The sequence below is a fragment of the Micromonas commoda genome, chromosome 10 (assembly GCF_000090985.2).
Source record: "Micromonas commoda chromosome 10, complete sequence".
In the NCBI taxonomy this organism is placed as follows: Eukaryota; Viridiplantae; Chlorophyta; class Mamiellophyceae; order Mamiellales; family Mamiellaceae; genus Micromonas; species Micromonas commoda.
This window is the reverse complement of record NC_013047.1, coordinates 533,504-558,953: the sequence shown is the minus strand read 5'-3', so window position 1 is coordinate 558,953 and position 25,450 is coordinate 533,504. Positions and strand designations below refer to the sequence as shown.

The window sequence follows — 25,450 nt, the reverse complement described above, 5'->3', positions numbered from 1 at the left end:
TTGCTACGACGAGTCTCCCCCCTCCGATTCCTCAGCGGCGGCTTCCTCCCGAGCTCGCTCCTTCTGCGCCATCCTCTCGATGTTACGCCACTTGTCCTTCAGGTCCATCGTCGTCCTGTCCTGGAAGACGTGCTGGCTCTCCAACAGGATATCCTTCCATCGACCCTTCCCGTGCTTGGCGACTCCCTCTCTCAGCGCATCAACCTCCTCCTGGGAAAACATCTGCTTCGACTTGCGTCCGATGGGCGCAAGGCCGAGCTTCTTGTTTTTCAAGCTGTGGCGGTTGGAGACACCGGGCAGGAGCTCGGGGGCAGTGGCGACGAGGTCCTCGAGGGCGACGAGGTCCTTGACGGACTCGTCGTCGTCGTCAGCCTTATTGCCCCCGAAAATTCTCGATAAAAAGCCCCCGCTCTTTCGCTTGGTGGACCCAGCCTTTGTCGCGCCCGCGGCGTCCAAGCTCTCGCGTCTGTTCTTTTCCGCCTCCACCTTTTCCTTCTTCTTCAGAAGGTTGCGCATCTTGTCCTTCAGGTCCATCGTCGTCCTTTCGTTCGCGGCGAAGATCTCCTCGCTCATCTTGTAGATTGTCGTCCAGTCGACGCCGCCGTTGGGACGAAGCTTGTTGACGACGTGGAGCTTACCCTCGCGCTCCAGCTGCTCGTATCCGCGGCACAGCGCGACAACCTCCTCCTTACTCCAGAGCTTGCGGCGCCCAGCCTTGCGCTTGTCCTCGTACCCCTCCGCGTCGGTGCCGCCGTCGCGGAGCTTGGAGTGGCGCCGAGCGATGCCCGAGGGCGGTGGGCGGTCGTCGTCGCCGGCGCGGGGCGGCGACGGGACGCAAGCGAGATCAAGGCCGGCGAAGTCGGCGGCGGCGGGCGACGGAGCCGGGTACGTGTCGCCGACGCCCCCCTTACCCTTTCGCCAGGTCAGCGCCGCGCGCGCCGCCCCGAGTACCCGGCCGGGGAGGCTTCGCCTCCTCGACTTGCGCTCAGCCGCGAGGTCCTCCTCCGTGGGCGCAGCCTGCGTCGGCATGATCCCCTCGTCCGTTTCGTCATCCTCGCCGCCGCCGAGGAGTCTCGTCGTGAGCGCGTTGATGGTTCGAAGCACCGGCGTGCCCGCGGGACGTCCCCCCCGCTCCACGATCCTCTTCTTCGCCCCCTCGTCCCCTTCGTCCTCCTCGCTTCTTCCGCGCTTCTTACCGGGCTTGACCTTACCCGGCCGGGGCCCCGCCTCCGCCTCCTCCAGCGCGGCGGCGTTTTCGGCCAGATCGCCGAGGGCGTTCCACGCGGCGTCGGGTTCGTCAAAGGCGTACGCGTCCATTTCGCCATGCGGGTCGGATGGATCTTCAAAGGCGAGATGCGCGGGCAACGCCGGCTTCTTCTTTGGCGGGGATTTCGCGGGTGATCGGACCTTGGGCGCGCCCGACGGGGTTCGGAGCATGCTCTTCTTCCGCCGGGGCGACGCGGGGGATCCAGGGGAGAGGGACCCGGTTCGCGGCTGCTGCTGCTGCTGCGCGGGGATCCGCGGGATGGCGGCGTGCGCGCGGTTGGGTCCCGGGGGATTGTACCTGCCGGCGGCGATGTCGTCGAGGAGCCTGTTGATGGAGGTGCCGCCCATCTTCTGCCCGTGCAGTTCCGCGAATCGCCTCATGTCCTTCCTCAATTTCCCGTCGCTGACGGCGTACTTCTCGCGCGCCTCCTCGACCACCCCGGGATCCATGGAGGTCGCCAACACGTGGAGCATGTCCTTCCTGGCCGCGTTCAGGAGCGCGTTGCCGGTCTTGGGGGGGAAGAGTTCCTCCAACATCGCGGCGAACTCTAGATAACCGTCGGGCGAATCGAACGAGCGGATGCACACCGCCTGACGGATCCTGACGCAGATCTCCGCCACCTCCGCGGAAGTCTCCGCGGTCAGAGGCGAGAGCTTGTCCATCATCTTGCAAACGTGCGGGGAAACGCCATCGCCCTCGACGACGTCGTTCAGCAGGACCCAGACGAGTCGCTGCTCGACGCGCGCGGGGAGGTTGCGCGTTTTGTCGCAGATCGAGAACAAATCGGTCAGGACGGCGCGGTCCAACACGCCGAGGGCGGCGACGTGCTCCACGGCCCACGTCGCGGCCATCGCGTAGTCGTCATCCAAGATTATGGTCTCGCTCGCCATCGCGGGAGAGGCGGGTCGCAGGGACACGCGTCCTCGAGGGGGCTGTGACGAGCGTAATGCTCTTCGCGGGGGAATCCGCTCTTAGGGTATCAAGCAACGGCACTCTTTAGGGTACGATGTTGTCCCACTTCTTGAACCCAGAAATAGACCCAAGAAAAAGAAGAACCCGGATAAAAAACACCTCTGCATGTCCGATTTTTATGCGCTGCTCTGTCTCCATTGGGATAAAATTGTGAGCGATGATAAGCCTTTCTTCGAAAATTGATGCGCATTTTATCCCATCGACGATGAAACTTCCTGTCAACTTGAAGCAATTGACCGGTGTCCGCGCATAAATCGGAACTCTCTATGCCGAGGACACTCCAAGGACCCATTGACTTTAAGACGACAGGAATGGGGTTCTGAAAACTCGAATTAACTCGGAAAACGAACCAGGAATCGACCCATCATGCACGTCTGAAGTCGTCTACGTGGAAAATGATTTCGCACCACAGAACGCATACGTCCGGAGAATCGGATAGCGTAAATGCAATCTCTTTGCGTGGCAGGCATTCCGTGCCAGGTGTGACTCGTGACTTGTCCTGAAGAGTTGAAATCGACGCACGTCGCCGCTGCATTCTTCGCGCGAAACAAACGTAGCGCGCCCCCACCCGCGGCGCGTGGAACACCCATCGGGGACACCGTCACCTGACGTTGGTTCCCATCCTCCGCCGCGCGGAAACTCGCGCCGCGGCACGGAACGCAGGACCGCGACCGGTGGACTCCCGCGTTCGGAAAAAGCTGGCCCTTCTCACACGCGGGCCAGTGACAAAAACTTAGGGTTTAAAAACGCCGGGCACCCCGCCGTTCGACGCGCGCCCCGCCGTCATGTCGACCCCGGCGGTGTCGAAGGGGTTCCCCATCGGCCTGCGGGTTCTCGTAGTCGACGACGACCCGCTGTGCCTGAAGATTGTCGAGAAGATGCTCAAGCGATGCCAGTACGAAGGTGCGTGTCTCGCACGGCACATGCGTCCCGTTATCGGCAACCTCCCAAGTGGAACCCGAATTTCCCTCGGGACGCGCGGTGTCGAAACGGCGATGGAACGGCTCACAAGCGACCGTATCGCTGCCGGCTCCGCGCTAAACGGTGCATTCGTGTATTATAAAAATATCTGGCGCGGTTTCCGAACCGCCCGGCGCTCGCCGCACCCTCCCGGCGCCCGCCTCGGCAACCCTCGATCGACCCGCTTGGCTGACGCGCTACCCTCTCTCGACTCAACAACGCAGTCACCACCTTCTCGCGCGGTGCCGAGGCGCTGAAGACCCTGCGCGAGCGCAAAGACGACTTTGACATCGTGCTCTCCGACGTGCACATGCCGGACATGGATGGCTTCAAGCTCTTGGAGCACATCGCGCTCGAGCTCGACATACCAGTCATGAGTGAGTCTACCCCCCCTGGCCCACGGAAATGAAAATGTGCCCTTATCCATAATCGGTCTGGCGGTGGTGGTTGAGGTGTTGGCGCGTGACGGGCGTGTTTACGTCGCATCCCGCGTCGCATCTCCGGACCACGACCGCTTTTGGTCGGCACGGCGGCGGGGCGCGCCACCCCGCCTCGGCGCCGACGACGGAACCCGCCCGAGCGAGCGCGCGCATGGTCGTACACAGCCAAAATATCTGGATCTCCATTTGAAAAAAATTCCCAACTGACATTTTTCTCTCCCCCACCCCTCTCCCCCATCAGTGATGTCCGCGAACTGCGCCACCGACGTGGTCCTCCGCGGTATCATCCACGGCGCCGTGGACTACCTCCTCAAGCCCGTGCGCATCGAGGAGCTCCGCAACATCTGGCAGCACGTCGTTCGCCGCAAGCGCGAGAGCTCGCAGGGGAACCTGCGCTCGGGCGAGGGCGGCAGCAACGGGCGGACGGTGAGCGGCGGCAGCACCGGCGAGGGCGGCGGCAAGGACAGCAAGGGCTCCTCCGAGCAACATGGCGATGCGAAGGACAAGACCGGCAGCGCGGGGGGCAGCGGCGGCAGCTCCAAGCGCAAGAAGGGGAGCGGCAAGAAGGGCGACGAGGGCACTGACGAGGTCAAGGATGGCAGCGGCGGGGATGAGAACGAGGACAGCAGCGCGCTCAAGAAGCCGCGCGTGGTGTGGAGCGCGGAGTTGCATCAGCAATTTGTGACCGCCGTCAACCAGCTCGGCATCGACAAGGCTGTGCCCAAGCGCATCCTCGACCTCATGGGCGTCCAGGGTTTGACCCGCGAGAATGTTGCGAGCCATCTGCAAAAGTATCGCCTCTACCTCAAGCGCCTGCAGGGCGTCAACAGCGGCGGCGCGCCCGGGGGTGGGCCTGGGTTCATGTCTCCGATCGCTCTCGACGGTTCCATGGTGCAGGGCGGGCCCGGCGGCAGGGTCGGTTCCCCCGCGATCGGTGGACCCAACGGACCCATCATGGTCGGCCACGGCCACATCGACCCCGCCATGTTGGCCGGCGGCGCGCCGCAGACGATCCAGATGGGGATGGTCTACGGCGGCCCCGGGATGGGCCCGCCACAGATGATGGCGCCCAACGGAAAGGGCGGCGGTGGAATGCCGGGCGGGTACGTGATGCAGCCCGGGCAGATGATGGCTCCCAACGGGCAGATGATGCCCGTCGGGCAAATGGGCCCGGGGGGTATGATGGTGCAGGGCCCGGGTGGCGGCATGATGCAGATGCACGACGGCGGCATGATGAACGGCAACGGGAGCTACGGCAGCTTGCAAAATATGAAGCAGGGTAACGGCGTGGTCATGATGCCGAACGGCGGGATGGGGGGCGTTGACGGCGCGATCCCCAACATGGCCACCGGACTCATCAACGGGCAAGGACTCCCAGACGACGACGTGCTCGACATGTTCCTCAAGGATGGCCTGCCCGAGGGCGAGGGCTTTTGAGGGGTGATCGCACGTCCGGGCGCAAGAAACAAAAAGCAGCAAAAAAACAAGTCCTGAAAGTTTGGTTGCATTGAACATTAATACGATCGGCAGGGGACGAGAGGGTGAACTAATTCGGGTTCCTCCGGCGCCGGCCTGGGATCGAGATTCTTTATGTGGATGGGGCTTGGACTGAACGCCTGACCACCACATTCTACCTAGCAGCGATAGCGACACCGCACACCACAGGGTCCGCTTGTAAAACTAGCCAGCTAACATAAAATCGCGCTCCGGCACATCTCACAAACGCGTCAAGCACGGCGGGTCCTTGAGAGGCTTCACAGTGTTTGATTCAAGTGTGTGATTCAACAGCATATAGTTAACCGCCGAGGGAGGTCCAGGCATCGCCAGTATACTCAGGGCGCGTGTGGAGGGTACTCGCGCGGCTGATGAGCTCGACCCCGGCGTTAGTCACAGGCATGCTCGCCGCCCGCCTCCGAGACGCAAGCATCCGCCGCCTCCGTCGCGCTCGCACGTCGAATTGGCGCGCGCTCCCCGTTCGCGCCAAGTCCGCGCCCTCGGAAGCCTCGGCGGATTCGGGGGGCGGAGGCGTCTCGCACGTGCTCACGTCCTACGAGATATCGATCGAGTCCCAGCTGAGCGCCACGCCGCTGAGGTTCGAGTCGAAAGGTGGACACAAGCGAGGCAAGGACGGATGGAGCGGCGATCTGGGCCCCAAGCTGTGGAGGGAGGTGAGGCTGCTGCGAGAATTGAGGCCGGAGGGCGCGACCGGCGCGCCCCTCGCGTCGCGCGCGGAGCTCTTCGTCGCGGGACCCGAGCCCGGAACCGCCCTGCGCGTCGGCGAACCCGGCTCCGCGACCGCCGCCCTGGAGAAGAAGGCGGCCGCCGCGGGCGCCGCGCTCGTCGCCGGTGAGCCCATCCCAATCGCGCTGTCGAGATCGTCGCACGTCGCGACGCTGCGAGAAGCGCTGTACGCGCACGCGCTCGCGACGATGGGGGACGAGTTCGAGGTCAGCAGGGACGGCGCGCGGGGGGTGATACTCACCGCCAAGCCCGGCACGCCGCGATGCGACGCCACCCTCGAGAACGGACGCGTCGCCGCGTGCCAACAGTTCATCCTCCGAGTCGAGGATGATGCGCCGGAGGATGCGCCGGTGGCGGCGGCCGCCCATGCACCAATGCACCTGGTGGTGGCCGCGGGCAGGGAGCTTCGCAGCGCGATGACCGTTCGGCAGATCATGGACGACGCGTCCACCCCGAACGTGCCGGAGAGTGCGCAGGTGGTCGCCCTCGGAGGCCCCCACCTGTTCGGTACACTGGCGTACTCATCCGGCGACGCGACAAGGGACGCGGCGAACGCGTCGATCGGCGCACCGCGGCCCGAGCTCGGCGGCGACTCGCTCCTGTCGTACCACCGCAAGAGGTACCCGGCGCGGGTGCCGTTGCTGCGAGACGCGGACGACGGCGCGGCGCCCGTGTGGCTGGTTCCCTCGCGGGGTCCCGGCGGCGGGAAAAACCGGGGGTTTAAAAAGCCGGACGCGATGGCGTATCCCGCGGAGCTCTTGGCGCCGGTGGTTGGCGCGAGGGCGGCGGGCGCGACGGATCAGGGCGTGAGCACCGGGGACCCAACGACGCTCCAACGACGCGTCTCGGAGATACGCGTCGCCCTCGGCGAGCCCTTTGCGCCGCACGCCAAACTCGCGGATCGCATGCGGCGCTTACCCCCGTGGGCGGGCGAGCCGAGTAAACGAGTCGGCGGGGTTTTCGACGGACCCGCGATCGCGCCGTCGATCGCCTCGATCGCCTCCGTCCCGAACCCCCCGCGGACCCTGTACGTCGGCGCCGACAGGGCACTGCTCGCGAAGGAGGTCGAGTCCGCGATGAGAACGTGGAAGAACACAGCCGGACGCGGCGCGAGTACGCAGCTGGACGACGCCGTCGTCGACGCCATCGTCGCCGACGTGCTCGCGTCCGACGCGGAACCGACGCCGATTAACGTGGAAACGAACGAGCTCGAGTTCCTGTTCAGACGCGCGCGCGATTCCGGGTACGACGCCGTCGTGATACACTGCGGGGGCGGGGAAGAAACCTTTGAGGCGGCGGTGCGTGAGGCGGCTTCTCGCGCGAGGGCGTCGAGGCCGCGGCGGTGCGGGCCGGCTTCGGGGGTCCACGGCTCGGCTCGGCTCGCTCTGGAGCTTCTCTCGCTGCCGGGCCGCGGCGGGCAGGCGACCGCGTGGCCGGGAGCGGCGACGGTCCGAGACACGACGTTCGTCGGTGTCGCCGGGGGGAAGGGCGTCGGGCGGAGGCGCGTGGCGTGCGTGGTGGACGGCGACGGCGTGATCGTGTCCGGGAGAGCCGACGTGGGGTACCCCGGGGAGGGCGGGGATGGCGGGGATGGCGGCGCGGTCGACGACGACGACGACGACATCGACGACGACGCCGGCGACGAGCCCGAGGACGAGGATGGCGCCGGGTGGGGTTTCGGCTCGGGATCCCTCCGGGAGTGGGCCTCGCGGTCCGTCGCGCTCGCGGAGACTGCCGTGCGCGTCGCGCTCGAAGGCTCCGGGGACGCGTCACCGCCCGGTGAGTCACCGCCCCCCGCGCGGCTCGTCGTGCACCACGAGGGCCGTTCCCATCCCGATTTCGCGCGCGCGTGCGTCGCCGCGGGCGAAGCGAGGGGCGTCGCTCGCGTCGAGGTTGTCGACATCCTCCGCGAGCCCCAGGCGGCGACTGGGCGGATCCTACGCTGGTCCAAGGCGTCGGGCGTGAGGTCGCCGGGTAAGGGGACGCACTTCGCGTTGTCGGCGACGGACGCGGCGTGCGTCACGACGGAGGGCGGTCCGTCGGGGGATGGGTCGGTGCCGAAGCCGCTGCTGGTTCGGAGACGGACGCGGGGGGGATCGTCGGCGACGGCGCTGGCGTCCGAGGTGGTGGCGCTCGCGGCGATCGGGGTTGGGAACGAGGGGGGTTCGCACGCGCTGCCGGTGACGCTGCGAGGGTACGGCGCGCGTCCAATCGTGCTCATTGTGTAGCGGGCGCGCGTATGAGCGTATACTTCAACTCGATTATTAAACTGAAATGGAACTTGCTGAAAAAGGAGGGAAAAGCCTTGACGGAAAACCTCCTCTTCTTCACTAAAAGACATACCTTCGTACCTTATTGATTATTGATGTTCTCGACGTAGGCCGGGCTGTCGGGCGAGATGTACTTGCGCTGAAGGTCGGCTCGGATGGCTTTGATTGTTGCGCCATCCAAGTTCTCGCCGTAGAACTGCATCTCCGCAATCTGTCCGTCGAGGAACCTGAACTCACGGCTGCCGTATCCCCATTTGGATTGGCAGCCAATCGCGAAGAAATTATCTTCCTTGAGCTCACCGTTTTTGCCATAGTCCTTCCGAATGTTACTGCTGGTGAAGGCTGTGACTTTGTGATCCGTCAAAGGGACCAGGTATTTTTTGTAATCGTGTGAATTCATTGTGTTGTGTTGATCATTCGCCCACTGGTAACCTTTTCTCCTGCCCTTGGCGAACTTATACTTCATGGTGATGATGACCGGTTCTTTGTCTTCGACGAGTGTCTTCGACTGTGAAATACTGCCTCCATGGGAACGTATGCGACGGTTTATAGGGTTTTTGGTAGGCGTCCACATAACGGCACCCGTACCCTTCTCATTCACGTTAAGCCAGAAACCGTATCCCTCATCCGCGTTGAATCCGCGACCGGGTGTTTGTTTGTTACTACAAGTAGGCGCGGCGCGTCACGGCTCCCAGTCGTCACAGCTAGCTCCCAGTCGTCACAGCTCCCAGTCGTCGTTGTCGTCGCCGAAACGTCCCGGCCCGAACGAGTCGTCGTACTTCGACCCACCCCCGACCGAACCCGCGGGCGCGTCCCTTCCCTCCCGTCGCGTCCCGCCCCCCGGCGCGCCGCCCCGTCCCTCCTGGAACCCGTCCATGTACCCGCCCCCCTTCGCGGGAGGAGCCTCCCCACCGACCCGAAGCGCCCGGCGCTCCCCGTCGTACGACGACCCTGCGTCGTACACGAACTCGTCGCCGCCCAGTTGCTCGCGCCCCCACGGCGTCGACTGTTGCTGCCGCCGCGCGTCCCAACGGTCAGACGAGTTCGAGGACGAATCGTCGTAGGATTGGTCGAATTGCATCCGCGGCCGCGGCGGGGGCAGGGGCGCGAAGGGCGCTCCGCCGGGTCCCGGTCCCCCCCCGCCCCTGGAACCCCTGCCCCCCGGCCGATCTCTGGCGCCCCGGCGTCCCGAGTTCGTCCCTCGCCCGTATCCCCCGCGTCCGGCGATGACGTCTTCCTCGTCTGCGAGCTCGCGGTCGAGGATCTCCTGGCGCAGTCCGATAGCCTCCGACGCGAAGGCGACGGCGGTGCCCGCGGTGAGGAGCTGGCCGAAGAGCATGAGCGGGTCGAGCCTCCACCCCTGGAACACCAGGATGCCGCCGCAGAGGAGGCCGACGGAGGAGAAGAAGACGTCCTGGTCCCTGGACACCTCCGGCCTGGACGCCCGGACCTGGTAGAGCGCGATGGCGGAGGTCATGACTGACGCGCCGAGCACCGCGGCGGGGCCGAGGTCCACGTTGACGAGCGCGAGCGTCCGCAGCGGTGCTCGACGCGATTTTCGCGGGTTTAGCGGGGTGGCGCGAGTTTTCGGCGCGAGAAGTGCCGAACCCGCGAGGGCGACGCGCTGCGACAGACGATTCCCGACGGCGGCGACGGGGCTCGTGGGCGTCGAGGCGCGGGCCCCGCCGCCGGCGGCGCGCGCGTCGAAGGGCGCGACGCGGGCGAGCCGGACACGCGACGCGCTCGCGAAGGTGCTCATCCTCGAAAGCGCGGTGCTCGCGCGCTGTGAACCCGCGGGTGCGCGAGGTGAGGAGTGGGTTTAGGGGCGGCGACGGCCAATTTATCCCTGAACCCGACAAGAGGCACGGAGACGTGTTCAAAATCCGCTCGAGGCGCAAGGGGAGGCTCCGCAGGGACCGGCCCCCCTCACACGGAGCTGACCCGATGGCGAACGACGACGTGACCGGGGGCTCGGGCTCCGGGGCGCTCCGCGAGGACATGATCTCCAACGCGGTCGCCTTCCTCAAGCACCCGCAGGTGAGGATCCTCGACGCGCCCGGCCGTCGCGCCCCGATCACCTCCCGCGCTGCCCGTGCCTCGAGCCGACCGAGAGATCTCAACTCACCCATCGCATCATCGTCGCACCGCCCCGCGCTCAACCCGTGCTCAACCTCCCCCGTCCTCGCAGGTCACGTCCAGCCCCGAGGCACAGAAGAGACAATTCCTGGAGAAGAAGGGCCTGAGCGCCGAGGAGATCGACGAGGCGTTCAAGCGCGCGCCGCAGCCCGCGCCCGCGCCCGCGCCCGCTTCCCCCGTCGCGCCCCCCGCCGCGTCCGTCTCTCCCGCGAGGGACGACGCCGAGCCCAAGAGCGGCGGCGGCGGCGGGTTGAGGTGGACGCAGGTGGTGTCGCGCACCGCGATGGCCATCGGCGCGCTGGGCGTGCTCACCCGCGGGTTCAACCGCGGCGGGGCGGCCGGATCCGCCGGCGCGGGGAGTTCCGATGCCCGCGCCGACGCCGACCGCGCGTCGTCCCTTCGCGAGACCGAACGCAGGCTGGAGGAGGCTCGCGTCGCCGCCGAGCGCAGCGCCAAGGAAGCCGCGGCATCCCGCGCGCGATCGGACGAGCTCGCGCGGTCCCTGGACGACGTCAGGGGCGCGATGGAACGCGCCGCAGCCGCCGGCGCAAACACGCCCACCGCCGTCGCCGCCGCGCTCGACGGGATCAAGCGCGAACTGCGCGACGAGCTGCGGGGCGTCGTCGCCGCGGCGGTCGCGGACGCCACCGCGAGTGCCATCGCGACGACGCCGAAGGGGAGAGACGGACGGACCCCGGGGGGGTCGGAAGGAGGGGCGACGAACGACGCGATGCCCGAGTCGGTGCGGGAGGAACTCGCGCAGATTCGCGCGATGCTGCTCGCGTCGCCCCTCCGCGAGACGCCGCCGCCGCCCGCCGGAGCGACCGCCGCGCCCGGGGACGCGCGATACGCGGATACCGCGGACGACGACGCCGACGTCCTCGTACCGCCGTCGAAGACCACCCCGAGGGCCGCGCTGGCGTCGTCGTCGTCGGCGATTGGCCAAAAAGGGGACGAAAAGGACGTCGCCGAACCCGGGGTTGAAAAGCGGGATCGAGCGACGCCGACGCCGCCGCCCGGGGACGCGCCGCCGCATCCCCCGAGCTACATGCACGTGCTGGAGATGCTGGAGAAGGGCCAGACGCCGCCGGGGATACGCGACATCGACGATAAGCCGCCCGATCCGGACGCGAGGATACCCGCCGCGACGATGTCCCGCAGGCGCAAGCCGTGGGAAAAATCGGGGGTGGCGTTGAACGGCGGCGGGGACACAGCTGGCGGCGGGGACACAGCTGGCGGCGCGTTGGGTTCGCCGCTCTCCGCGAACGGGAGCACGGTCGAGGGTGGGGTGGGCGGGTGGAGGCCGCCGTCGGTGCCGTCGATGTCGCCGGACGTGTCCAAGGTGCTGATGGGCAGGCACGGGGTCGGGATCCCGGGCACGGGCGGCGGCGGATCGCGGTCCGATCGCGGGGGCTGGCTCGCGCCGGGGACCCCCGAGTCGGAGATCCAGCCGGCTCCCGGGGACCTCACGCCGCTCAAGCCGTCGTTCGATCGGTGATTGGCACGAGCGGCGGCGGCGGCGGGCGGGGGTCGGGGGAGTCGCGGCGTAGACGCGTTCAATAAGCGATGAGAGCAAACACCCGACAGTCGTCGTGCCCGCCTGTTCTGTCGTCTCTCGTAAAGTTGGGGCCGCGCGGAAAAAGGCGTTGTTGGCTCGGGTTTGAATCACACTCGACGGCACATGGCGACACCACCGCAGGTGCCCGGTTCTCGGCCGTACATCACCGTCGTGCAGTACAACTGCCTCGCCGATGGCCTCTCCGGCGGTGACGCCGGCTTCGACTCCCTCCCGCCCGACGAGATGGCGTGGCCCAAGCGCGGATTCGAACTGACGCGCAAGATCATCGACGCGGACGCGGACGTGGTGTGCCTGCAGGAGGTGGACCACTACCACGACACCTTCAGGCCGGCTTTGCACGCGCAGGGGTACGACGGCGTCTACAGGGAGGACGAGTGGTCGCCGTGCATCAAGACCACGGACGGGAAGCTGGCGGACGGCGTCGCCATCTTCTACAAGCGCGAGAAGCTGGAGCTGCTCGGGATGCACGTCCCGTTCACGCCGCGCGACGTGAAGGTGCCCCCGATCGAGGAACGAAGGGACGCGGGGAAGTGCCTGGTAGCGAGATTTAGGATGCGCGCGCCCATCGAACAACGCAGAGGAACGGGGTGGAGGGACTACACGTGCGCAAAGCTCGACTTCATCGTAGCCACCTTGCACCTCGCGTCCGAGAAGAACGAGGAGGGGGTGAAACGGAGGGAGGCGCAGGCGCTGTGCGCCATGAAGGAGATCCTCACGTTCAAAGCCATGTCGGGCGCCGGGCGCGAGGACAGGCTCTCGCCCATCGTCGTCGCGGGCGACCTCAACGCGCAGCCGCACGAGCCCGCCGTGGAGGTCTTCAAAAAGCTCGGCCTCATGAGCTGCTACGCCCGGCACATCCGCGCGGAGCCGCTGTTCACGACGTGGAAGATTCGAACGGGGCCGTACAAGCCAGGGGAGGCGAAGATGACCATAGACTACATATTCGCGCAGCACAGCGCGTTCGACGTGTACGACGTGCTGGCGATGCCGCGGAGCGACGAGATTGGGCCGAAGGGTCTGCCGTGCCGCGGGCACCCGAGCGACCACCTCATGCTCAAGGCGTCGCTCGAGTTCATCGCGGAGCCGTAGGGCGATGTGTCGTCTGAAGATCAAAAGTTGGTCGCGCGCGTCTGGTATTCGTCCTAATCCAGATCGTACAGGGGATCCTCGTCCGAGTCGGCGTCGTTCCCGTCGGCCTTCGCGGCGGCCTCGGCCCTCCGCCCCTCCCCGGCTGTCGTAGTAGCCCGCTCCTTCGCCCCGCGCTCGTCGTCCGCCTTCGTCGCAGCGGCGACCTCCTCCGCCTTTTTCATCGCGATGTACGCCGCAGCCTCCTTCTCCCTCGCCGCGGCCACCTCCGCCTTCCTCGCAGCCTCCTTCGCCGCGACCTCTCTCTCTCGCGCCGCCCTCTCAGCCTCCTTAACCTCCCTCTCCCTGGCCGCCCTCTCAGCCTCCTTAACCTCTCTCTCCCGCGCCGCCCTCTCAGCCTCCTTATCCTTCTCCGGCTTTGAGTTGAAGAAGCCCTTGGACACCCCCTGGTTCTCCTTCCTGGCGGGCTCGCCGGGTTTCACGTCGCCCGTCCTCGCCGTGAGAGCGCCGCCGCCCGGCTCGTACACGTAATACACCCCAGTCTTGGCGCACCTCCACGCCTCGTGGACCCCACCCGTTCGCTTCAGCTTGAGCTGCAGCGCGAACCCGTCGCGCGCCACCTGGCCGCACGTGATCCACATGGCGGGGGGTAAGTCCGCCAGCTGCGCAGTCGCCTCCGCCTCCTCCGAAGCCGAGTTGCCCCCCGCGATGTCAGCCTTGATTCGACCGACGGTGGGCAGGTCCAACGTCACCTCCGCGCGGTTCCCGCCGTACGTCGCCGTGAGCTTACCGTCGTGCGGGACGGGCGTGAGCGGGCTGGCGCGGTGCGCAGCCTCCTGCGTCTGCCTCGCGAGGTCGGAGAGCGGCTGCGGCGCCTTCGACGGCTCGGGCTGTCTGAGCCTGTGCTGATCGCCCCGGATCTTGGTCTCGCCCTCGCCGCTCACCACGATCTCCTTCACCGGCTTGTTCTCGTCGAACTTGATGTCGTACCTGTGCCAGAGGTAGTACTCGCCGTCCTCCGCGCGTCGACTGAACTCCACCCTCACCGTGTCCTTCGGGGGCGGCGCATCCGGCTTGGGCTTGGCCTTTGAAGCGCGCTCCTTATCCTCCATCTCGCACATAAACTCAAACATCTTGCTCATGTCCTCGAACCGCGACATCGCCGCCGCGCGCGTCTCGGGGGTATCCGCGAAGTGCGACGACAGCTGTGCCCTCGCGCACGCGATCCACTCCTTCTCGGTGCGCTTGAGCAGCCGGGTGCGAGTCTCCGGGACCTGCTCCAGGATGAGTCGACCCTGCGTCACCTCGTGCGCGGGGGGCGCCACCTGGAGCAAGATCTCGTCCGTGACCCTCTGCAGATCTTTGAGGACGGGGAGCTGGTCGAGGAGGATATCGTTGAAGAACCGCTTGAGCCGGTTCATCGTGTTCTTACGGTGGTCGTCGTACCGGTACTTGGCGCGGCACTTGGCGTCCACGGTGAGGTTGTTGAGCGCGAGCCACGTCTGCGCGTCGCACTTGGTCAGCTGCAGCCGATCCTCCCGCGGTTGCTCCACCCACCGCCCGTCGGCGAAGATCTCGTTCACGACGGGGCCGCCGTTCTTGCCGGGGACCCTGCGCACCCACGGGCGCTCCTCGAGTAAGGGCACCAGCAGCATCTGCACGTCGTGGGTGTCCAGCAACCTGGCCATGACGCACAGCGGCACGTCGTTGATGTAATCGGTGAGGTACCTCAGCACGGTCAGCGCGCACGTCGCCGTGCCGAACCTCACCTCCGCTTCCTTCTCCGCGAACTCATCGCTGGCGCGCGCGTTCAGAAGGTCCTTCGCGGACTTTTGCTCGCGTTTGGCGCGGGACAGGAGCTGCGCATCCTCGGACGCCCCGCCGTCGTTGAGGTAGACGAGCCTGCGCGCGCAGTAGTCGCAGAGCTCGAGTAAGGCGTCGTCTCCGGCAGCCTCGCACGCGTCCTGGTGGAAGAAGGCAATCTCGAGCAGATTCACCAGCGTCGCCTCGCAGTAGTGCGCGAGGTAGACCTGCGAGTTGGTCAGCCCCGCGTCCATCGCGTCCGGATCGATCTTGGCGAAGTGCGGGTAGACGCGCTCCTTCCACGCCTCCACGACGAGGAGCTCGTGCACCAGCACGTGGATTTTATCGTGCGAGATTAGGAACTCCTTGACGAACTCGTCGGTGTGATTCACCGCGTTGTGATGCGCCTGAACGTTGAGCCTTTCCAGCGCTTCGCGCTGCTTCATCCACGGCGCGGATCCCACGTCGTCGATCGTGAAGGTTCGGAGCGACTCGACCATTCGCTCAGCCTCGTGCGCCATGAGCAGACCAGGGGCGCCGCCGCCGCCTCCCATGGCGCCGGCGAGACCCGCCAGCATGTCCATGTTGAGTGTCGCGTCGTCCACCGCGCCGTCTCGCGCGCGCTGGGGTCGTCTGCCGGGACGATACGATCTTCGCGCGACGGTGCCTCTTCCGGCAGCGACTCGTCGTCGTTGACCCCGGGGCAATTACGGCTGATTACGTTTTGCCGCGCACGGATACCAGTCACATCTCATGCACTCGTTTATGATTAGTCTGTCTAATTTTCGAACACACGGCGGGCAGTCACGAACCGGCGACCAAAAACGTGCTGCTGTCTTTTAAACGGGGGTACCCAGGGTTGGGGACGATCCGGCGCGACGTGCGAGCCGAAGGGCGGTGTTCGAGGGCGCACGAAGAGTGATGATGAGTGTTTAAGCGGTTCTTTGTGTGAGTGGTGGTGATTAATTTATCACCATTGGTTTGTCGCGTGCGCGATGCGCCGCTTCTTTTGAGGTTGTTGTAGAGCGTCTCTGTTGGCGGGACGGGGCATTTAGCCGCCGAAGCCGTAGAGGGTGCGGCCCTGGCGCTTGAGCGCGTAGACGACGTCCATGGCGGTGACGGTCTTGCGGCGGGCGTGCTCGGTGTAGGTCACGGCGTCACGGATGACGTTCTCGAGGAAGACCTTGAGGACACCGCGGGTCTCCTCGTAGATGAGGCCGGAGATGCGCTTGACACCACCACGGCGTGCGAGGCGGCGGATGGCGGGCTTGGTGATGCCCTGGATGTTGTCGCGAAGGACCTTGCGGTGGCGCTTGGCGCCGCCCTTTCCGAGTCCCTTGCCTCCCTTTCCACGTCCAGACATGTTGTTAGAGTGAGTGTGTTTGTGTTGTGGCGTGTTGGGAGCGACGGACTGCGTTTTTGTACCCGCCACGGACCGATCGAGCCGAGGAGACGAATGCTCGCTTCTTATTGGCTGATTAAAATTCAACTTGAGCCAATCACGTGGCTTAAAAAATTGTCCTCGAAATGAAGAACCAATCAACGGATTGAAATTTCTGTTTAGCCAATGATATGACGGTAAATCGACTCGCCATTGCCATTTTCAATTGACCAATAAGAAGCGAGCATTCGTCCCCTCGGCTCGATCGGTCCGTGGCGGGTACAAAAACGCAGTCCGTCGCTCCCAACACGCCACAACACAAACACACTCACTCTAACAACATGTCTGGACGTGGAAAGGGAGGCAAGGGACTCGGAAAGGGCGGCGCCAAGCGCCACCGCAAGGTCCTTCGCGACAACATCCAGGGCATCACCAAGCCCGCCATCCGCCGCCTCGCACGCCGTGGTGGTGTCAAGCGCATCTCCGGCCTCATCTACGAGGAGACCCGCGGTGTCCTCAAGGTCTTCCTCGAGAACGTCATCCGTGACGCCGTGACCTACACCGAGCACGCCCGCCGCAAGACCGTCACCGCCATGGACGTCGTCTACGCGCTCAAGCGCCAGGGCCGCACCCTCTACGGCTTCGGCGGCTAAATGCCCCGTCCCGCCAACAGAGACGCTCTACAACAACCAACGCCAAAGGCGTTCCTTCAATGGTGATAAATTAATCACCACCACTCACACAAAGAACCACCGTACACACGAACAATAAACGCGCCTAAACCCGTATACATATCGCACGCGCACGCTCGATCACCATCTCGACCACGCTGTTTGCTCCTTCGCCGCCCACGTCCGCGAATCACCGCGCCGAGCCCACGTTTCGTCGATCCCCTCTCGCGGATTTTATTTCAAACTTTGCGCGACAGGCGTGCGCACTCGACCACCGCGAGGAGTCCGCCGAGTCGCGAGAGCGACGCCTTGTTACTTCTCGTGAACCTACGGACTAATTTGAGTTGTAACAAAGCTCCATGTGCCCGAAACATCGTCTCGCGTCGCGCCCACTCGGGTTCGTCTCAGCCCATGCCGTACTCGCCCAGCAGCTCCGCGAGGCTGATCTTCCGCGGACCCCCAGCCCCGCCGGATCCGCCGCTGACGGGCTCCGATCCCTCCCTCTGGCGCGACCCGATCGCGCCCCCGATCGCGCCGTTCATCGCCGTCGCCGTCGCCGTCGTCGTCGTCGCCGCGGGAACCGGATCAGGCGCGGGCGCCGGCTCGACGCTCGAGCCCTCGCGCGTCGTTCCAATCGACGAGGATGGGACGGGCGCAAAGTCGAACAGGTCGTCGAGCAGGTCCTTCCTCCGCGGGGGTCTCGGCGCTGCTGGGGCGCTCGGCGCTGCTGGGGCGCTCGGCGCTGCCGGGGCGCTCGGCGCTGCACCCGGCGCCGCCTTTTCCGCCGCCATCGCCCGATCGCACGCCGCGAGCCAATAAGAATCGTCGGTCAACGCCTTCGCCTCGGCGAATCGGTCGGCGCGGGGGTTCGACGTCGGCTCCGATTCCCCCGCCGCCCCCGCGGTCGCCGCGCCGCCGCCGCCGGCGGCTGCGACCGACCCGGGCTCGCGCTTCACCCTCGCGGTCGACGACGCCCCCTTCGACGCATCCGATCGCGCCGCGCCACCCCCCGGGCCGCCGCCGCCGCCGCCTCCCCCTTCCCCACCCGCCGTCCCCTTCGCCGCGCCCTTCCTCGCCGTCTTCGTCGCGCGATCCGTCGCGGCGGATCCCGCCGCGGCCGCCGCCTGCACGAGGGACCGCGGCAGGCGGCGCCGCTTCGCGCCCGCCTGCGCCCGCGGCGGCACAGCTGGCGGCGGCGGTGACACAGCTGGCAGCGGTGGCGGCGCCGAGGGTCCGGGATCCGCGGGTTGCGTCGCGGTCGTGTCGTCTACCACGGGAGCGTCGTCGACGTCGCCGTCGACGGCGGCGGTCGGGTAGCGCGGCGCGCTGAGGGTGCGAGCGCGCCACAGCAGCAGCGCGCACGAGTGCTTGCAGCTCCCCTTAGGGGGCTGGATCTTGGGCGCCGCGGCGCTGTGCTGGACGAACGGTGGCTTGGTCGCGGCGGGGCAGGTGCACGTCGCCTCGATCCACGCGCCCTCGAACGTCGACGCGCCCTGCGGCGGCGGGTTGGCCGCGTCGTCGTGCGCGACGGACACCCTGACCCGCACGTCGTACCGCTCGGTGCCCTTGCTCCCGACGCACGCGCCCGCGATGGAGCCGTCGTCGTGCACGCGCACGGTGCTCGCGTCGAACTTGCCCTTGCCGTCGATCTCGGTGGATGCCCTCCTGAACGTGGCGTCGAGCGCGACCCACTGCGAATCGGAGTCGGAGGGAGGATTGACGAGCGGAGGAAGGGGGGGTCAGCGTTCGTTGTTAAGAAAAGCGCTCGATGGCGGTGACAGTCGGGCGGGGCTGCCCGCGTGGGTCGTGGTTCGCTCACCCTCTTGATCGACTCCGGGCGCAGCATGGCGGTCGGGTTCGGGTCCCTGGCGCGGAGCTCAGACCACAGCGACGACGCCATCGCTCTCGGACCAGCCCCCCCCCCCGGCGCGCGTCACCGCGTGTGCGCTCGCCCCCCGACCCGCCCGCTTCCAGATACGACAGGAAACGTGACGAGGAATTGTCCGCACACGTAACTGTATCCGATGCGCGGCAAGGGGCTGCCGAGCTTGGGGGAGGATGCGGCGAAGGGGGGCGGCGTGACCTTCGAAACGGATACCATGGGCGGCCGATTGCCCGGGATTCCGCCCCCCGGGAGCGGCGACGCGTTCACGCCGGCGCAGACCTCACGGAGGATCAGCCTGAAGCGCGCCACGTCCCGGAGGATCACGCGCAGCGTCGGGAAAGTCGCCGTGTCCCTGCGCGCGCGACGCGTCTTCGACGTCGACACCGTCAACGAGACCTACGGCGTCCAGCTTCAGATATATTTCATGTGGGAGCTGCCGTACTGGGAGCAGGCGCCGTCCGAGGAGGAGCTCCTCAAGAACACCTGGCTGCCGGTGTGGGTACCCAAATTCCGCGTCAAGCACCAGCAGGCCTGCAGCTCGCAGGAGGTGACGTACAAGTTCATCAGGAGCAACGACCCGGAGACGCAGCCGCAGATGGTCCTCGCCGAGCATCTCCAGCAGGTCCAGCTGTTCCAGCCGTTCGACCTGAGCTCGTTCCCGGGTGACTGCCAAGGTCTAACCGTGGACATCGAGATGGAGCAGGACGTGGCTGAGTGCCAGCTGGTGCCGTTCAGCGACGGCACGCCGCTGGGAGACGTGCTCCGGAACAACTGCTTCCTGAAGGACTTCAAGCTCCTGAAGATGCCCGCGCGGAACGTGACACGCGCGCGGGACATCTTCCTGGAGAAGCTGAAATCCCCGCGGAAGCACGAGCCCCTGGAGCCGACGGGGAGCAGCAAGCACCTCGGTTTCCTCCAGAACGCGGCGGGGATGGGGAAGGGGTGGAATTGGGACGACTCCGACGACGAGGGCGCCGGGGAACATAGTGGGTCCGGGGAACAAAGAGGGGAACAAAGAGGGGAAGAGCAGACGTCTCATGTCGAGATACCGCCGCCGTGGATCGCGTCGCTCACCACGACGGACCCGGCCGAGTCGCGCTTCGGCGAGCGGTTCTCGCGCCTGCTCTTCCGCGTGCACATTCAGCGAAAGCACGGGTACTACCTTCAGAACGTGGTGCACGTGCTCTTCGGCGTCGCCACCCTCGCGCTGTCGTCGTGCACGTACCCGCCCACCGACATCGCGGGGCGACACGCCATCGACTTCACCGTCATCCTCACCGCGACGGCGTTCAAGCAGAGCGTCGCGTCGATGGTGCCCAACATCAACTACTCCACGGCGCTGGACAGGTACGTGGTGGCGTGCTTCTACTTCTTGTTCCTCATGACGGGCTACCACGCCGTCCTGCCCACCCTGTTCGGCGTGGGGCGCGAGGCGATGCAGGGGACGTTCGAGATCAGGATCAACGAGGATGACGAGAACGAGGCGTTCGAGTACATCACGAAAAAGAAGCTGAACCTGATGCAGGATGTGGACTACTACATCAACATCGTGGGCTCGTGCGTGTGGTTCGTGTTCAACATCTGGTGGCACTGCGCGTTTCGATGGAAGCGATGGCACGGACGGTTGAGGTACCTGAAGGATGCGGATAACTTCGAGCGAGGGATCGGGTTCCTGATCAACCCGAAGGAGTTCGAGTCGTCCTAACCGGAGCTAGCTCCTCGCCGTGTGAATGTAAATTCGTCAGCTTTTTCGTCTCGCAAACGCGCTGTGGACGCGCAAGGGGCATACCGAGGGCGCCCGGGCGGAAACAGAGGACAAATTTTGATGTTCCAGTTAAGGGTTACAGTCGCTGGAGACTTCGCGGTTTGGGAAAGTCTGACGTGTTACGACAGTTGGTTTGAAGGTACAAGTTCAAAGATGTAGAGTTACACGATGGGCGCCGTGCCGTCGTGAACATCACGATAATGGCACGGTCGAACCCTTTCGCTCGGTCCGCGGCGAAAACATCGCTCGCGGGCTCGTCTGCGCGCTCGTGCCGAACGAGGTTTTCCCCGAGATTTTTCCCGGGAATCAGGTGAAAAGCGTTCTACTTCTTGCACGCCTCGCAGCCGTGGCTGCAGGAGGACGAGCAGCTCGCGCACGAGCACGTGGAGCAGCCGCAAGACGCGCACTTGGCGGCGCAGGTGCAGGTGCCGCTCGCGCAGCCGCAGTTGGAATCGCAGGAGCAGGCCATGATGGGTTGTCGGTGTTGTTGAAGGGGTCCTCGGTGTTGTTGGAAGTGGTTCGGGTTCAACGAATAGCACGAATACACGCCGATACTGAAAAATCTGTCGTCTAAATTGTGAATTCCAAATACACGGTTAAAAAAACCGAGGACACCGCATGCCAGCTCATTCGGGAGTCAGAACGCGGTTGGCAAGATCTCAGAACGCGGTTCGCAAGAAGAAGTTTCCCTCGCAGTTGTTGGGAAGATGAGGAAATCGAGGGTTTATTTACTCAAGGATTCGTAGTTTGAGATATTTCCATCCGACATTATCCGTGCATCATATGGGAAATCGAGGGTTAATTTACTCAAGGACCCATTTGCAAACAGCCTTGGACGCGCAAGGGGCATGCTGAGGGCGCCCGGGCGGAAACTGAGGACACTTTTATGTCACAAATCGTCTCAAATGAACGTCGCTCGCAGGGCGTGGCCTGTTTCGGCGTCGTCGAGCGACACGGGCGCGCCAAAGTTGCCATATTCCACATTTTGCGAGCTTTTTCGAGTCCGTGAGGATAAATGAGGATAAATATCCTCACAAAGAAAAAGACCCAAGAGTCCAGGGTTTGGCTCGGAATAAATCATTGGCGAATTCCTAGCTAGCGATCCGAAAAAAGTCGAAGGAAGTGCAAGTGTTTTTCAGTCTGTCGGCAAGTGGTAGTTCGACGCCCGGATAGACTCGGATAGAATGGGGTGGTCCCTAGCTGCACGTAATAGACCAATGATAAAGCGTAATCGCCCGATGATTTTGGGCATATTTTTCCTTGGCCGCCCGGATGAATGACAAAAACCGCCCGGATGGAATGCATATCCGTGCATCCCCTCGAGTTTGCCCCCCTATTTGCTCATAGCGCTCGGGCGGGCACCCCGGATGGAAATCTCGAAAGTCTGGGGGAATCCGGGACGGGCGCTTGAACTATTTTTTGAACTGTCGCCGAGAGACCAGCACAGCGGAGGAGCGGGCGCACGGACAGGGTGTCTTCCAGGAGTTGAACAATCCGTCATGTCGGTACTCGTCAAGCGCAGCGCCGAGCACCTCGACCTCGACGAGGATGAGACCATCGACGCCACCCCGGTGGACGCGAACGGTAACGCTCAACGCGCGCGCACGGGGTCTCGCCATCACCCCTCCGAGTACAAGCCCGGCGCCGTGATGAAGGTGCGGCTGCACAACTTCATGACCTACTCCGACGTGGAGATGGAACCCGGCCCGAGGCTTAACGTCATCCTCGGCCCGAACGGCACCGGTAAGTCGTCGTTCGTGTGCGCCTTGGCCATGGGACTCGCCGCGCCCACCAAGATCTTGGGCAGGGCGGACAAGGTGGCCGAGTACGTCAAGCGAGGCGAGGAGAAGGGCTGGTGCGAGATCACGCTCAGGGGCGAGCGCCCGGACAAGCCGCTCGTCGTCAGACGCGAGATGAGTCGCAGCGCAGGCAGCGGGCGGTACCTCATTAACGGATACCCCGTCGGCGTCGAGCGCGTCAAGGCTGAGATCAAGAAGCTGGGGTGCCAGCTCGATAACCTCTGCCAGTTTTTGCCGCAAGATCGCGTCGTCGCGTTTGCGCAGCTCAAGCCCACGGAACTCCTCTTAGAGACCGAGAAGGCCATCGGGGACGGGCACCTCTTTAACGAGCACGAGTGGCTCATAAATGAGAAGAAAGCGATCGCCGATCTGGAGCGAGAGGTGAGCGCCCGACGGAAGACCCGGGTCGCCCGCATTTCAAAATGTTGGCACCCCCCCCGCCGATTTCCACTTATCCGCCCCCGGCCCTCCACCCTTTCCCAATCTGACCCACGTATCCCCCCGGTGATTGATCGCAATACCAGGTGGCAGCGAAGGAGGCTCGCATCGAGAAGCTGAACAAGGAGGTGGAGAACATGGAGCGCGACGTCGCGCGATTCAACGAGCGGAACGAGCTCTTGGAGAAGGTCGAGGAGTACAAGCTGAAGCGGCTCTGGATCGACTTCGAGGACAAGAGGAAGGTGTGGAAAGACGCACAGGCCGAGCTCTTGAAGATCAACGAGCAGATCAAGCAGCTTCACGCGGATGCCAGCGAGCACAAGGTTCCCATGGACAAAGCCGCGGTTGCGAAGGAGGAGGCGAAAAAGGCGCACATGGTCGCGTCGAGAGCCTTGGTGGCCGCGCTCAAGGAGAAGAAGAAGAGGCTCCAGGGAGTTTACAACTCGGAGACCGAGCACAGCGTACTGAATGACAAGATCAACAGCAAGGAGAAGGAGGAGAGGGAAAAAGGGAAGAGGACTCGCGATAGGGAGAGGGCAATCGCGGATATCGAGGATCAACTCGCGGGTCTGGTCGAGCCCCCGGACATCTCGGCGGAGAGGACCAAGGCGCTCAGGGAAAAGAAAGCGCACAACGACGTTGTCGTGTCGCTCGAGACGAAGCACGACATCCTCAAGGACAAGTCACACAGGCACGGCTTCCAACTCAAGGACCTGGAAGCTAAACTCGCTGGCTTTCAGTCTGAGCGCCAGCAAAGGCTAGTGGCGCTGCAGCGCGCAGGCCACAACCAGATCATCGAAGCGGACAGAGCTTTGCAGAATATGCAGAATCAGTTCCACAAGCCCGTCATCGGCCCCATCCTGACCCTGATCAAGTGCGACAACATCAACCACCGCAAGTACCTTGAGGCCCAGATTGGCAAACGATTTCTCGCGGCGTACATCACCCAGGACGACCGGGACCGCTCGAAACTTCAGGAGTGGACCAAGAGATGGCAGACGACTGCCGTGAACATGCCCAGCGCCAGATACGAGGAGCCCATCATCGATCAGCGTCTCAAATCTCTCGGGATCACCCACAGACTCGACCAGTGCTTCGAGGCTGACGCAGTTGTCAAGGCTGCGCTCTGCGATATGAACCAACTGAACATAACCTTTGTCATCGACCCCAAGGCGTCGCAGGACGTGGTTGACAGGGCCGTGACCGAGGTTCAGGACGGGAAAATATTCTACACACCCTCCACCCGGTACACCAAGATCCAGTCGAGGTACGGTAGGCGCGAGACGACCACCTCATCCAGCCCGACCAGGGACAGCACCCTGTTCAGCAGCGGCAGCAGCACAGAAGACGAGCAGAACCTGAAGCGGGATATCCAGATCGTCCAGGAACAAAAGGCGGCGTGCGACCGGGAGCTCAACCAGCTCAAGGCGGAGTTGGCCGATGGAAGGAAAAAGCTGGAGGCGTTTACTTCCAGGATCAACAATATGGGAAGCGAAATGGCCAAGTACCTTGCCGAAAAAAATAGGTTCAACACTCAGCTCAAGGCCCAACAAAACGCGCTCGAGAGACTGCGACAGCAGGATGTCGGGAAGGAAATCGAGACTCTCAAGCGGGACATGGCCAAGATTCTCGAAAAGCGCTCGAAGGAGACGTGCGCCTACGCCGACGCCGTCACCGCCTGCTGCGAGGCGCGCGCCGCGGAGACGACGGCGCTGCTTCACGCCAAGCAGTGCGACGCCCTGTACAAATACCTCAAGGAGCTGTACGACAGCGAGACCCAGCAAGCTCGGGACCTGGTGGACACGCAGAACGCGCAAAAGGAGAAGACGTTGGCACTCAAGAGGGTCTGCGCCTTGGCTAAGAGGGAAGCCGAGGAGAAGGCGCCGCTCGATGAGGAGCGCAAGAAGAGGTTTTTCGAGATGCCCCAGGAGATTGAGCCCTACCCTAACCCTGAACCGAGACCCGAGGAGGGCCAGGAGGGTCACGATGACTACCAGGAGATCTTACCCGGGATCGACGAGTGCGTCCGAGCCTTCGAGGAGGCTGCAGATGAGATAATGTGCCCCAACGACATGGTCCTGCAGGATTTCCGTGACAGGCAGGAGGAGCGCAACAGGCTTCGCGATGACTTGACAACAAAAGGCGGCAACCTGAGTGAAAGGCTCGAGGTGATCGAGACTAAGAAGCAGGCGTGGCTCGCCGCTCTCAGGCCGCTGGTCGATAAGATCAACGATAACTTCAAGAATAACTTCGCCTCCATCGGCTGCGCGGGCGAAGTTAAGCTCCATGACGCCGGGGATAGGTTCGAAGAGTGGGAGCTTCAGATTTGGGTCAAGTTTCGCGCGGTGACCGACATGCACATCCTCGACGCGCACAGGCAGTCGGGCGGGGAGAGGTCCGTCAGCACCATGCTGTACCTCATCTCGCTCCAGGAGCTCACCAGCGCGCCGTTCAGGGTGGTGGACGAGATCAACCAGGGCATGGACCCGATCAACGAGCGCAAGATTTTCAAGCGGATGACCAAGGCGGCGAGCTCGAGCGAGGCGACGCAGACTTTTTTGTTGACGCCCAAGCTGCTCAACAACCTGCAGTACACGGAGGACTGCACGGTGCTGTGCATCTTCAACGGGCCGTGGATCGCGAAGATGGCGAAGAGGTGGAGGGAGATGCAGCGCGCGCTGCAGCCGGGCGGGCCCGTGACGCCGTGAGATGTTACGATATAAATCAGAGACGACGCCGTCGAATAGAATTTGCAAG

At 64.5% G+C, this 25,450-nt stretch overlaps 12 protein-coding genes across 12 annotated transcripts; 7 read left to right on the top strand and 5 right to left on the bottom strand.

Moving 5' to 3' along the window:
- Nucleotides 1-3: 3 nt before the first annotated feature.
- On the bottom strand, nucleotides 4-2,157 carry MICPUN_106147 (predicted protein; the record flags this gene model as incomplete). Its single annotated transcript, XM_002508438.1, has 1 exon — nucleotides 4-2,157. One exon carries the CDS (start codon nucleotides 2,155-2,157, stop codon nucleotides 4-6), a length of 2,154 nt encoding a protein of 717 aa, XP_002508484.1.
- An 867-nt stretch (nucleotides 2,158-3,024) lies between these two features.
- On the top strand, nucleotides 3,025-5,338 carry MICPUN_106146 (g2-like myb-transcription factor with a n-terminal response regulator receiver domain; the record flags this gene model as incomplete). Its single annotated transcript, XM_002508709.1, has 3 exons — nucleotides 3,025-3,142; nucleotides 3,424-3,576; nucleotides 3,881-5,338. 3 exons carry the CDS (start codon nucleotides 3,025-3,027, stop codon nucleotides 5,074-5,076), a joined length of 1,467 nt encoding a protein of 488 aa, XP_002508755.1. The 3' UTR covers nucleotides 5,077-5,338.
- A 166-nt stretch (nucleotides 5,339-5,504) lies between these two features.
- Nucleotides 5,505-8,108, top strand: MICPUN_61914 (predicted protein; the record flags this gene model as incomplete). Its single annotated transcript, XM_002508708.1, has 1 exon — nucleotides 5,505-8,108. The coding sequence occupies one exon, from the start codon at nucleotides 5,505-5,507 to the stop codon at nucleotides 8,106-8,108; it is 2,604 nt and encodes an 867-aa protein (XP_002508754.1).
- Nucleotides 8,109-8,232: 124 nt separating this feature from the next.
- On the bottom strand, nucleotides 8,233-8,616 carry MICPUN_61913 (predicted protein; the record flags this gene model as incomplete). Its single annotated transcript, XM_002508437.1, has 1 exon — nucleotides 8,233-8,616. The coding sequence occupies one exon, from the start codon at nucleotides 8,614-8,616 to the stop codon at nucleotides 8,233-8,235; it is 384 nt and encodes a 127-aa protein (XP_002508483.1).
- An 801-nt stretch (nucleotides 8,617-9,417) lies between these two features.
- Nucleotides 9,418-9,675, bottom strand: MICPUN_74169 (predicted protein; the record flags this gene model as incomplete). Its single annotated transcript, XM_002508436.1, has 1 exon — nucleotides 9,418-9,675. A coding segment is annotated over one exon (258 nt), but the record flags the coding sequence as incomplete, so codon positions are not given.
- A 419-nt stretch (nucleotides 9,676-10,094) lies between these two features.
- MICPUN_102686 (predicted protein) lies at nucleotides 10,095-11,784 on the top strand (the record flags this gene model as incomplete). The annotated part of the gene is made up of 2 exons (XM_002508707.1): nucleotides 10,095-10,187; nucleotides 10,339-11,784. The coding sequence occupies 2 exons, from the start codon at nucleotides 10,095-10,097 to the stop codon at nucleotides 11,782-11,784; spliced, it is 1,539 nt and encodes a 512-aa protein (XP_002508753.1).
- Nucleotides 11,785-12,021: 237 nt separating this feature from the next.
- MICPUN_109024 (predicted protein) lies at nucleotides 12,022-13,031 on the top strand. Its single transcript, XM_002508706.1, has one exon. The coding sequence runs from the start codon at nucleotides 12,088-12,090 to the stop codon at nucleotides 12,952-12,954; it is 867 nt and encodes a 288-aa protein (XP_002508752.1). The 5' UTR covers nucleotides 12,022-12,087; the 3' UTR covers nucleotides 12,955-13,031.
- A 1,107-nt stretch (nucleotides 13,032-14,138) lies between these two features.
- Nucleotides 14,139-15,281, bottom strand: MICPUN_68564 (predicted protein; the record flags this gene model as incomplete). The annotated part of the gene is made up of 1 exon (XM_002508435.1): nucleotides 14,139-15,281. A coding segment is annotated over one exon (1,143 nt), but the record flags the coding sequence as incomplete, so codon positions are not given.
- Nucleotides 15,282-17,210: 1,929 nt separating this feature from the next.
- MICPUN_102682 (predicted protein) lies at nucleotides 17,211-18,706 on the bottom strand (the record flags this gene model as incomplete). Its single annotated transcript, XM_002508434.1, has 2 exons — nucleotides 17,211-18,497; nucleotides 18,626-18,706. The coding sequence occupies 2 exons, from the start codon at nucleotides 18,704-18,706 to the stop codon at nucleotides 17,211-17,213; spliced, it is 1,368 nt and encodes a 455-aa protein (XP_002508480.1).
- Nucleotides 18,707-18,830: 124 nt separating this feature from the next.
- MICPUN_61905 (predicted protein) lies at nucleotides 18,831-20,396 on the top strand (the record flags this gene model as incomplete). The annotated part of the gene is made up of 1 exon (XM_002508705.1): nucleotides 18,831-20,396. The coding sequence occupies one exon, from the start codon at nucleotides 18,831-18,833 to the stop codon at nucleotides 20,394-20,396; it is 1,566 nt and encodes a 521-aa protein (XP_002508751.1).
- A 228-nt stretch (nucleotides 20,397-20,624) lies between these two features.
- On the top strand, nucleotides 20,625-20,950 carry MICPUN_61904 (predicted protein; the record flags this gene model as incomplete). Its single annotated transcript, XM_002508704.1, has 2 exons — nucleotides 20,625-20,633; nucleotides 20,801-20,950. The coding sequence occupies 2 exons, from the start codon at nucleotides 20,625-20,627 to the stop codon at nucleotides 20,945-20,947; spliced, it is 156 nt and encodes a 51-aa protein (XP_002508750.1). The 3' UTR covers nucleotides 20,948-20,950.
- Nucleotides 20,951-21,955: 1,005 nt separating this feature from the next.
- On the top strand, nucleotides 21,956-25,401 carry MICPUN_85826 (predicted protein; the record flags this gene model as incomplete). Its single annotated transcript, XM_002508703.1, has 3 exons — nucleotides 21,956-22,636; nucleotides 22,780-24,673; nucleotides 24,743-25,401. 3 exons carry the CDS (start codon nucleotides 21,956-21,958, stop codon nucleotides 25,399-25,401), a joined length of 3,234 nt encoding a protein of 1,077 aa, XP_002508749.1.
- Nucleotides 25,402-25,450: the final 49 nt, after the last annotated feature.

Coding starts and splice junctions, on each gene's coding strand:
- MICPUN_109024 (XM_002508706.1), top strand. CDS start 12,088: ATGGCGTGGCCCAAGCGCGGATTCGAACTGACGCGCAAGATCATCGAC.